This window comes from Candoia aspera, chromosome 7 (assembly GCF_035149785.1).
Source record: "Candoia aspera isolate rCanAsp1 chromosome 7, rCanAsp1.hap2, whole genome shotgun sequence".
In the NCBI taxonomy this organism is placed as follows: Eukaryota; Metazoa; Chordata; class Lepidosauria; order Squamata; family Boidae; genus Candoia; species Candoia aspera.
Genome location: NC_086159.1, coordinates 17,033,879 through 17,045,986, shown reverse-complemented (window position 1 = coordinate 17,045,986; position 12,108 = coordinate 17,033,879). Strand labels below are relative to the sequence as shown.

General features: G+C 42.6%; 1 protein-coding gene across 2 annotated transcripts in view; it reads left to right on the top strand.

Moving 5' to 3' along the window:
- IQSEC3 (IQ motif and Sec7 domain ArfGEF 3) overlaps window positions 1–12,108 on the top strand; it is a 184,836-nt gene that overhangs the window by 127,863 nt on the left and 44,865 nt on the right. Inside the window, exon 6 of one of the 2 annotated variants that reach the window (XM_063308245.1) lies at window positions 9,878–10,971. In XM_063308245.1, coding sequence (XP_063164315.1) covers window positions 9,878–10,971 — 1,094 coding nt within the window. Of the gene's footprint in view, window positions 1–9,877; window positions 10,972–12,108 lie in introns of those variants that run through there. The other variant, XM_063308246.1, reaches the window with a different exon arrangement.

Here is a 12,108-nt window from a genome sequence, read left to right as displayed (position 1 = left end):
TTGAGTGTCTTTGGTCCTCCAACACATCCTGCCCAGTCAATACTAGTATGCCCCCATTTTAGAGCATAATTTAAAAAAAAAGATAATCTCTCATCTCTCATCATAGAAGAAAGTGCCTCTTCTAAGCAAATGACAAATTGCACATGCATAAACTTGTTTCAGAACTATTGTTTTTACCCACATGCAAACAGATGTAAATCTATTTGACAGCTGAATATATTAAACCACTCAAGCTTATATGATTGATTGGCTTCTTTGAATCAGTTGACAGGCTTGCAAAGTAGGTAATTCCAAGCTTCCTTCCAAGGAAACATGGGATGGTAAAGTTTTAGCAGACAGCATGTGTTGAAGCCTCAGTAAGATGATGAAAGACAATTCCCCCACTTATTCATAATTGTGAAATCATTTTAGATTGCCCTCATCAACTCATTGATAGCGACTGGGACAGATGTTTCTTTTCTACCGTCTAAACGATATATATATATATTTATTTAAAAGACATTTATCCTGCTTTTCGATCCAGAAATCTTCAAGGTTGCTAACCTTGTAAATTAAAACAGTCAATGATAGATTAAACACTCAGTGGCTGTCATACACTTAACTGGGTCATGGGCAAGGTGAGTGTATTGTGCAAATACCATAAGCCCATCAGCAGCAAGGGATAGAGGAGATTAATTTCAGCCCAACATAGCCCTGGATTCCTTTGGGCTATATTAACCTCCCCCAATTAGCTGTATTATGCACACAGGGAGGAGAGGGGTAATGGAGTGTTAACCATGTCTTCCTACTGTTGGCAGATAGATAAAATCCTCAAGTGGCCTCAGAACCAAGGAAAACCAAGTTTTTCTAGGAACATCAAACCTTCTCACTTTTAACTTCCTTCTTAGCAACCACCTGAAGGGAGAGGGATTGGACAGGCAGAAAAGAAATGAGAGATGGGTAAGCTTCACTTAACTGTCTCCAATGGTGCTGACCCCAACTGGATCACTGTGATTGTTATTCCTCCCCCCACCCCCAATATCTGAAGGCTGTCAAATATAGCAACTCATCATTCAATTGAGGTATCTGCGATAGATGTGAGCAATTTTCCAAAGGGGCAGCTGACTAGTCAGCCATGTTGCCCAAATATATCCAATAATAAAATCAGAGTTGGCACCAAGATTGGCACTGTTGACAGCTGCAGAAGCCCAAACTTCAGCAGAGTCATGCTATGATCCTGCTCCATCACCTTATTTGTTTTGTTCTTCCTGACTGTTCACTTGTCTTCCCTCAAGCAAGTGAATACCGATAGAACTAAAGAGAAGATCTGAAGCTCCCTTGAGGGGCTGTGAAGATTAGGTCCAAAAGCAGAGGGCAAGCAGTGTGGCTGTAAAGACAGCAGGATAACAGAGCTCAAGGTTCTAACTCAGGAGGAAGCTGATTCAGAACATTTTGACCAACGATCCCTCAAATTCTAGAGCTGGCACAAATTCTGAGCCTCTTCTGATCTTGGGATGGGTAGCCACCAACTTCCAGAATTCCTCACCTGGTAAGGTCATGCTGAGAATTCTAGGAACTTAAGTCATCTATCTGGAAGGCCCTAAGTTTAAGGAAAGTGGCAATAAAATATAAAATAAGGTAAAATGAAAACAGACAATGTAACCAAAACAGGGTAGGGTGTAAAGCATAAAGGGAGGCAAAGCTGAATAAAGCTTAATGGAACCACTTGTCTAAATGCCAACCCTCTAGGAAAGAGAATTCCATTATTTAGTTAGAAAACTCTATCTGATGTCTTATCTATCTAGTTAGAGCTCTAGTGGCAGTGAAACAAAATATAACCTCCAGTAATGAAAGCAAAGGACAGGTAATTTTAAATGAAAGAAAGCCTTCATCCAAATTTGGTATTAGTCTTATGGTAAACTGTAGCCAATTCTGCTACATTCCATTTGGAATCTCATAATTCTTGTCTTCAAAGATAATGAGCATGCTTGTATATTTAAGATATTTAGAAGCTATCTACAGGGATCCAGGACGGGTGCTACTTTTTATTTTGTTCCATTAGCCTGAATCTTTTATAATAGCCTCTTGACAAAGTCTTTCATCTTAACTAGAGCGATTCCCCAGTTGCCTCCATTTTCTTTCAGAGTTTCAAGCTGTCATACAGCTTGCGTGTTGGGATCCAGAAATATATGGAGTTAATCATTATTTTCAAAAGAAAATTCCAGGGAGAGGAGTTTTTAAGTAGTAGGCAATTACTTTCATTGGTCTGTTGCTTTATTAAAATGTCAGACACTCCAGTTTCTTTCCTTACAAAAATGGAAAAGGCTGGGGGGGGGGGATTCCTCCAAATCAGGTTGGTAACATAGGCCCTTCCCTATATGGTTTTAATTTTTAAAAAGTAAAGGGGAAGCTGGCATGCTGTAAAGCAACGGCGTTATCTTTTATTTATTTTTTAAATAGTCATGGAGATCCTTCCTAGATAAATAAGTTGGCTGCAGCACAGGGCTTTATTTGGAATATGCTCAATTGCCTATAAAAAGGATAGGCTAGGAGTGGGCACTGGTAAAGAACATCTTGGGGAGCCAGAGGGGTGGGGAATAAAGATATTGGGGAGCCAGAGGGGTGGGGAATAAAGATATCGGGGAGCCAGAGGGGTGGGGAATAAAGATATCGGGGAGCCAGAGGGGTGGCAGAGTGTAGCTCCATCAATTTGCTTTCAGTAAATGGATATGGCTTGTAAGAGCCCCTCCAAAAGACACCATCATTCTGAAATTTTGATGTGTCAGGAGAGGAAAATTATTCAATATATAGAGCATAATGCTGCTATGTTTGATTAAATTTGGTTTAAATTAAATCAAATATACTTTTTGTCTTTACTCTACCTAGTCTTTTTCTCCTGGTCCTGCCTACTTTTTATGGTATAATCCTCAGCATTCTACCAAGTCCAAGTGTGCGTCCTCCAGAACTAAGTAGCTACCCCTGTGAAGAGCCAATAATGGTGCCTTCTAACGGGGGTTTTCAGGAAAAGTATTTAGAGTTCAGTTTAGGTCTCATCTAATCAAAAGGAACACCCATTGTGACAATAGCTTGCTTTTAGATTAATGTATTAGAAGTCTGTCCTCCTAGAGCAAAAGGCAGCTTCTATGGGGATCTTTGTTAATGTTATCCCCCAATAACTGTGTGTGTGAGAGAGTGACTGTCACAAAGGTGAGGTAGACTTGAACTTGGATCTCCCCAGTCCTAGTGTAGTGTTAAGGTGTTGGACTAGGACTGGGGAAACCCAGGTTCAAGTCTGCTGACATTCATAGAAGCTCATTGGGTACTTTAGGGAAGCAATTTTCCTCACAGAAGGAGTTGGAGAAAGCAGACTGAAGTAGTCCATTTGATAAAGTGGGATATAAATCTAACAAATCAAAATAACCTCAACAACATGAGTTGTGGCCCCAATAATGTATGTTGCTTTCTTCTCTGCTGACAAACATGATTGATTCTGCAGAAAATGGCAAATGTTCTGTTAAGCCATACTGTTGGAAAACTATGTCATAAGAGGCCGTTGACTCTAATTCATTGTTGCACTGCCATGGCGTGACAACTTGACTGACAATTTTTTTGCACTGCTTTTTATTAAAGGGCACTTTTTTCCTTTCTTTCAAGTTAGTAATTATATCTTCCTACTTCTAATATGAGGGATTGAATGATTTTGAACATACCCTCCTAGAAAAGCTGTCGTTTCATTAGAAATCTCAGTTAATTACATAGGTGGTATTTCCACTCAATATTATGAACACATTAACGAGTTGCAATTTTGTAAGAATAAAGCCCCTCAGTAGAGTATTCAAAGCTGTCTGTCAAGCTACTTGTAACATTAGGCCTGTAGTCAAACAAACATATTGTAAATTGCACACTATTTTAGGAAAACCAGGTTTTGAACTCAAAACAACTGCTTTAAGCTCCAAGTGGAGAGCTTTGGATGAAGATGTGTAGCAATTTTGCCCTAAAATATAAATACCTGGTCAAATTAAATTGGTTGTGTGAAGGCTTACTATGTTTGTTCAGATTGCAGCTCAAAACAATGTCTTTTGATCTGTTCCTCAAAATACTTTTAAGACATGAGAATCAGTAATATGGACATATGGAAAATTGTATGTAAGACCACTTTAACATCCCAACATAACTAGAAAAAATGCACTATATTAATTTCAGCAATTGTGTATGGTTATAATTCTTTAAACTATTATTTCTATCTCAACTGCTGGAGAAAATGAGCAGTCTCCAGTCCTGGGCTGTATGAGAGCTCTGAGCCTGTTTTTGTGACTTTGGGCATCCTCCAACCCCATAAATACCCAAAATCGGGGGCTCAGCTTCTCACTGTTTTGAGGCAGGATATATACAAAGCTATAGCATATGCCCTAAACTAGTTTTAATACAATTAAACCTGCTAAGCAATCCTAGGACAAAATCCTTGCCCCACCCACATGCATAAAAGCCTCCCCCCCCACCCCAATTTGGCACCATTTCCCTGTTCACTGCAGGTCTCAGCCGTTCCCACCAATAGTACTGAGGAGAGGTGGGGATATATACTATTTTGAAAATATCAGTTATTTTTTCTTGCTGACGGAAAAACTTTTGCACATTTATCATTGTGTGTGTGTGTGTGTGTGTGTGTATGCGGAGAAGCAAGTAATTGAGCTGGGATGGAGAAAGGCATGTGAATCCCTCCAAAGCATATCTTAAGAAAGCAAACTTAGGGATCACAGGCAGTTTTTATTTTTTATCTCAGTAAAGATTTCAGTAAGGAGGTGATTAGTAATGGTGGAGAACAGCCCTCGCTCCTCTTTCTGAAGGATCAATTCCATGCCTGCTCATTAATGCAGAGCTGACCTCTGCAGCTTGTACCTTCTTCTCCAATTTTCTTGCTTTACATTGTAATTTGGTGAACAGCAGCTTCCATCAGAACTTTGAAGGAACAGGTCCTTTATCAGGAGAAACAAGAAAGTGCTCCAATCTCAATAAACAGAAACTGTAAATCTCTAGGGGGATAATTAGTGTTTATCCATTCAGCTTTCTTCTCTGTTGCTATCTATCCTTCACATCATTGCAGTCGTCCTCATTGTTACTTAATGAACACTTGGTGGGACCAAAGCTGGGATGATGTATGGTGAGGGTAGAGAGCATCCTCCAGTGGTTCCTTTGTTAAGCTTTTATCAACAAGGTATGAAGAAGGAGACTATTTGTACAAAGACCTTCTGAGAAATGGGGAAGGTACAATAAATGCTGATATACTGTAAGAAGTCTAGTCTGGTAGTTTTCACTGAGCAAGTACCATCATCAGCCCAGCTATGGCCCTTTTATAGGCTTGCTCTGCTTGAATGCTATCCTTCGTGCTTTATCCCACTTCATAAAGTGAATGGTTCATATATTTTGGAATGTGTGAGGGAAATACTTTTTTCCCTCTTTGACTGACAGTTTATCTAGCACTGATGCTTGTCTAAAAAAAGAAAAAAACAATTTTATCTTCTAAGGGATGAAAGGGCTATTTAGGATGCCATCAGCCAAAACTCATGTTGGAATTGTGCCGTCACTGGGAAATAACATAGTTTAACGTAGCCTTTTCCATTGAAACAATATTGGTCTGCTGTATCTAGAGTCCCAGATCCAGGCTGCAGAATCTAAGCATCCAGGAGATGGCAGCAAAGGGTTAGGGTTTTCTGGGTGTTTTGGGGGTTACCCAAATGTTTGCAGCCCAGATCTGATACCCCAGTGATATCTTATTCTTAAGCAAAATTTTCAGGGAATCATTCCCATTGACTAAAGGGGAGACCAAAATGCTCAGACTCACGCTATTTTGAAAATGACTTTCTCATTTCCATTAATAGTGGGCCAGATAGCACAGCCTCTAAAACAATTTTTATTGGTCCTGAGGACAGTAGTCCCAAAACTTCTAAAAGTCACCATATGCAATAACCCAATCTTAGATCATTCAGATATCGATAGGCCTAAGAACCTGGTGGCTCTTTTAGTGGTGGCCCTCACTGTCTTTAGACTACCGTTTTTAGACATTAAGACTATAGAGATGAGGCTCAAAGAATTTTTCCTCTATACTATCAGTTCCTGATGAATACATCATTTTATTTTAGAGACTAATTCTCAATTGCTGCTTTACAATCCTATAATAAGTAGAAACTCATCAATGAATAAACCTAAATATTTTTTGAAGGGCATGAGAGACACTTTTATGTAGTGGCTAAGGCACCAGGCTAGAAACTGGGAGACTGTGAGTTCTAGTCCTGCCTTAGGCACGAAGCCAGCTGGGTGACCTTGGGCCAGTCAGTATCTCTCAGCCCTAGGAAGAAGGCAATGGCAAACCACTTCTGAAAACTTCAGGGACTAGGTCCAAGTAGTTTCCAGGGGTCAGGACTGACTTGGAGGCACACATACATAAAAGAGTTTTTGGGGAACTACAGACCTGGTTCATCTAGCATTGTACAATAGAAACTGAGATATTTCCCAGTTTTCAACATGTACGTATGTGTGTGCATGTGATGCTAAACTTAATTATATTTTATAACTATATGTTCATAAACATATAGAACTTTTAAAGAATATAGGTGGAAGTCCACGGTATGTCAACACCTAGGATGGATTGGGCTATATATTCCCCTGACTTGGGTCATTATGGGGAAAGGGAACTATGGCTGGGTTTATACATTACTCTAAAATATAAATTGATTTGGGGGGGGGGGCTTAGCCATTGTGCTTTATAAACCATGATTTATGCCTTAGCACAAGATCAGGAGGCTCTGCTCATGGTCACTCGTGCCCTGGTCACTTCCCAGATGAACTACTGCAATGCTCTCTACATGGGGCTGCCCTTGAAGAGTATTTGAAAGCTTCAGCTGGTGCACAATGTGGCAGTGGAGGCAGTCATGTTTGCCCCTAGAACAGCAGACATTACACCTCTTGTCCGTGAGCTGCTAGTCTGCTTCTGGGTCCAATTCAAGGTGCTGGTTTTGACCTTAAAGCCCTTCATGGCATGGGTCCATGTTATTTGAGGGACAGCCTCTTCCCAATTATGTCTGCCCATCCCATCAGGTCCGTCAGACGAGGTATGTTGTAGGTCCTGTCTGTTAAAGAGTTACATCTGGCAGGACCCAGGAGATGGGTCTTTTCTGCTGTTGTCCCTGCCCTGTGGAACATCATCCCCACCAAGATAAGACTTGCCCCATCCTTGACATCCTTCCAGGAGTCCCTCAAAATGTGGCTGTGTCAACAGGCTCGGGGATCTCAAGGAAATGGTGAACTGGTGAGATGGCTACATCGCCTGTAACAGCGAATATTCTCTCTCCTAGTTTTTTAATAATATTGATATTTTTCTCATTGTGGAATGCTTTTGATGTTATTCATTTTATGGCTTGTTTTGAGTTGTATGCTGCCCAGAGTCACTTTTGCAAGATGGGTAGATGTCATGAGTAAGGATGGCGAGCAGGGGGCTCCCATCCAGGCTGTAAAGCGCATGTGTAGCATTGAGGAATTAGGTAGCCATTCCAAGAGACACCGATCGGGCCCGCCTTAACCTTTGGGGTTTATATGTCTGGGTTTTTCCCACGCTTCTTCAGTTTGTTAGGATTTCCCTGTTATGTAGCAACAATAAAACACTAGAGACCTGTTCCTTGTCTCAGCGTGGTTCCTGGCTGTTAGGACAGTAGCTATATAAATATGATGGCTGAATGACTGAATAAATGAATGAAGGAATAATAATTATCTGGACCCCTTTCAGTCAGGTTTCAGGCCCGGTTATGGGACGGAAACGGCATTAGTCGCACTTATGGATGATCTCTGGCGGGAGCGGGATGGTGGCAGTGCATCCATCCTTGCTCTCCTTGACCTCTCAGTGGCTTTCGATACCATTGACCATGGTATCCTTTTGGGGCATCTCAGGGAGTTGGGGGTGGGCGGCGTGGTCTTGCGCTGGTTCAACTCCTTCCTCCAGGGCCGGTCCCAATCGGTGGTGATAGGGAGCGAGAGGTCCAACCCTCAACCCCTTCTTTGTGGGGTGCCGCAGGGTTCGGTACTCTCTCCGCTCCTTTTCAACATCTACATGAAACCGCTGGGTGAGATCATCCATCACCATCGGGTGAGGTATCGTCAATATGCTGATGATACTCAATTGTACATCTCCATCCCGGGTGAGGTAAGTGGTGCTGTGACTGCCCTCTTGCAGTGTCTGGGGGCTGTAGGGGTCTGGATGGGGAACAACAGGCTTCAACTGAACCCTGGTAAGACGGAGTGGCTGTGGGTTAATGGTTCTTCCGTATCTGGGACATTATCATCTCTGGTTCTGGATGGGGTCGCACTGCCCCAGACAGACCCAGTGCGTAACTTGGGGGTCCTTGTGGACTCACGGCTCCTGCTCGAAGAGGAGGTGGCAGCCATGGCCAGGAGAGCCTTTGCGCAGCTACGTGCTGTGCACCAGTTATGCCCTTTCCTGGATCACGAGGCCCTTTGACCAGTCACTCATACCCTTGTTATCTCTCATATAGACTATTGCAATGCACTGTACATGGGGCTACCCTTGAAAAGTATCTGGAAGCTTCAGCTGGTCCAGAATGCAGCCGCGTGAGCTGTTTTTGGTGCCCCCAGAAGGTCACACATAACACCGCTGCTGTGTGAGCTGCATTGGGTACCAGTTTGCTTCTGGGTCCAATTCAAGGTGTTGGTTATCACCTTTAAAGCCCTACATGGCATGGGGCCAGGTTACCTGAGGGACCGCCTCTTCCCCACTTCATCAGCCCATCCCACCTGATTGTGCAGAGAGGGCATGCTGTGGACCCCGTCTTTAAGACAACTTCATTTGGCGGGGTCCAGGAGGTGGGCCTTCTCTCCAGTGGTGCCCACCCTGTGGAACATGCTGACCCCGGAGGTGAGATTGGCCCCATCGCTCCTGGCCTTTTGGAGGAGTCTAAAGACCTGGTTCTGCCGCCTCGCTTGGGGCGGAGAGGGGAATAGATCTACATGGGGATGGCTGCTATAGACCACTCCTCCCACACTTGGACTGCTTTAGATTCTTGTGCCACTTGGACTTTTTTATTTTTTACTCTTATTTATATTATTTATTATTGTAATTTTATATTGTGGATTTTATGATTGTTGTTTTAATTGATTACTGTAAACCGCCCAGAGTCCCCCGAAGGGAGGAGATGGGCAGGGACAAATTGGATAAATAAATAAAATAAAAATCTAGCAAACTGTGGGATAGTTAATGAATCTTAGTTTAGCACATCATAAATTAGCCAGGTCTACATGTACAATTTTTCTTTACTTATTCAGCATATTGGCCCCACATCTATATCCAGTGGTGTCTGTGACAAACCAAAATGATGTCAAAAAGATGACATGTGCATCATGACATCATCATGCAGATATCACACATGTTGTCTGATGCAAGGAAGCAAGTTGCAGCATTTGCTCAATGATGTTAGCAAAGTTATCATTTGTTCCCTCGCCCCCCTTACAGACACCCAAGTTATATCGGTCCATGGAATTTTCTAATGTTATTTATATGTGTACAATTCAACAGAATGGCATTTGACTATTTCTGTAAGTATGCACAAGGACTGAAGTGTCCCCATGAAGCCATTTCTCCATGCAATGGGGGAAATAGGAGAAAATGTATAATTCAGTCCTGCCCTCTGCTTTGGAATGAGCACCAAAAGAAAAATAAAATAAATAACTTGTTTGATAGCAGGATGATAGTTTTCCGGGGACTGCAGTACATGAACAAAAACACAAATGCAGTATTGATTGTCTGAGAGTACCATTAGAAAGTAGTCAATCTGTAAAACAAAGCCATCCAAACTCTTCAGAAATCAATTTTCAAAATCTTGTTTGTGTGTTTCAGATCGAAATGCTAGAGCACAAATATGGGGGCCATTTGGTCTCCCGGAGAGCAGCCTGCACAATTCAGACTGCCTTCCGCCAGTACCAGCTCAGCAAAAACTTTGAGAAGATTCGAAACTCTCTACTGGAGAGCCGCATGCCCCGGCGGATTTCCTTGAGGAAACTTCGAGTCCAGAACTCAGAAAATTTATCTGCTGAGAAAGCTCTAGTAGAAGGCTATAACTTTGTTGGCATCCCCTTGGTAAGGTCTCCTTCTTTGCCAGTAACTATCAGTGGGGCACTGACTGAACTGGAGGACTCCTTCACTGAGCAAGTGCAATCTTTGGCCAAATCTATTGATGATGCACTCAGCACATGGAGCCTGAAAACGATGTGTTCCCTTCAAGATGGCAGTTCCTATCAGATAAGAGAGACCTTCAGTACGAGCTCCATGAAACCAAACCAAGACTTGGACATGGAACTGAAAGACCAAGAGAAGGAGGAAGGGATGCTTTCAGACACAGTACCAAAGAGCAGCAGCACACTCATGATGGCCTTCAGAGACGTCACTGTCCAGATAGACAACAAGAATATCTCTGTCTCCTCATCTACCTCGGTGTCTATGGCAAACTGTCTGGCTAACAGTAGCCAGGCTGGGATTTCTCCAGCTGCCAAAATAGAAGAAATCCCAGTGGAAGGGGAGAAAGAGGATAAAGACCCTCACATTGTTTCAGAAGGGCAGTCTGATGCTGGAGCCCTCCAGAATAGTCACCCAGTAACCGAGGGGAATATCAACACCAATGGTTTGGGGAAAGGGGAGGCTGAGCAAGACCAAATGATGATGCCCAAACTTGACTTTGGCTCTGACAATGGGGCTGAGCAGCACAAAGGATCAGAAGCTGAAATTGTAGATAATTTGGAACAACTGAGCAGTAGCAGCACCTCCACCTCGGCTAAGTCTGCTTCAGAGTTATCCTCAAAGGAAGCTCTGCAGGCCATGATTCTGAGCCTGCCACGGTACCACTGTGAGAATCCTGCCATCTGCAAATCCCCTACCCTTTCTACAGACACCATGAGGAAGCGGTTGTACCGCATTGGGCTGAATCTCTTTAACATGTAAGTGGCTAACAAGAACATTTCTTTGAAATCCCTTGTAGCTTTCCTTCATTCATCACAACAATAGGCTCTGAGAAATGATTAGGCTAGGCTTGGCTTATCCAGGCTGCATGGCCTTCTGGTTTGGGGGCTCAGTCTAAGGACCAAGGGTTCTGCATGGAAGTTCAGCCGCAAATGTAGGAATAAAAATAATCTAGACCCACGTGATTAGTATCCAGAGGGCTGCTGGCTGCCATCCAAAGAGGTCTGTTGTAATACTGAGGAATATTGTAAGGCCGTGTGTATTTTAAAAGAGCTTAACAAGGAAAATTTCCTCCATTTTCAAACACTCTGGGCAGGGACTAATCTCTCAGACCTAAAGAGTTTAGCAGCTGTTCTTCTCTTGGTGGGGTGGACTTTGCTCAGTTTTGTTCTAGGATGAGGCCAATATTTGGTAGAAATGAGTGCTAGTGAGGGGGGGGGGAACACATTTAGGCACAACAGTTCGGACAAGTGGAGGCAGAAACGTTGGATTTGTGAAGTGGGGTCTGCCTTTGCCCTATGGATGCTGGCTTGTCTGACTTTTGAACTTCAGTAAACCTCAGTGTCATTTTTGCCCAGGGCCTTCTTAGGTTTTTTTCTCCCTCAATGACTACAGGCTAGGATGCTTGTAGAGTGTTTTGACTGTGGAAAGTAAAGATGCCTGGCTCTACTAAAATATGGACTAGATGGCATGAAAATAAATATATATATATAGGTGGCTTACACATTGTACTCCAAAAATACTCATGGGTGAGTCTTCATCAAATTGGCAAAAGGTATTAGGGGGGATGCCATAAGATTTATTCCTGGGCCTTATAATCCTTAACTTTTTTATTAATGGGTGAAGAAGTAGAAGGATTTTTTTTTCAAGTTTGCTGTTGACACAAAATTGGATGGATCGCTAATACCCCAGGAGTCAGAGATAAAATCTGAAACAATCTCAATAGCTGAAAGAAAAAAGTTAAAAAAAACAAAAACAGAATGAGGCAAAGAGACAAATGCCAAGTGCTTTACTTAGGAAAGAAATTAAATGAACTGGTAGGATGTGGCATCCTTGGGTTGGTGATAATGCTTGTGCAAAATATCTTGGAGTGGCAGTTGATTACAACTTGAATA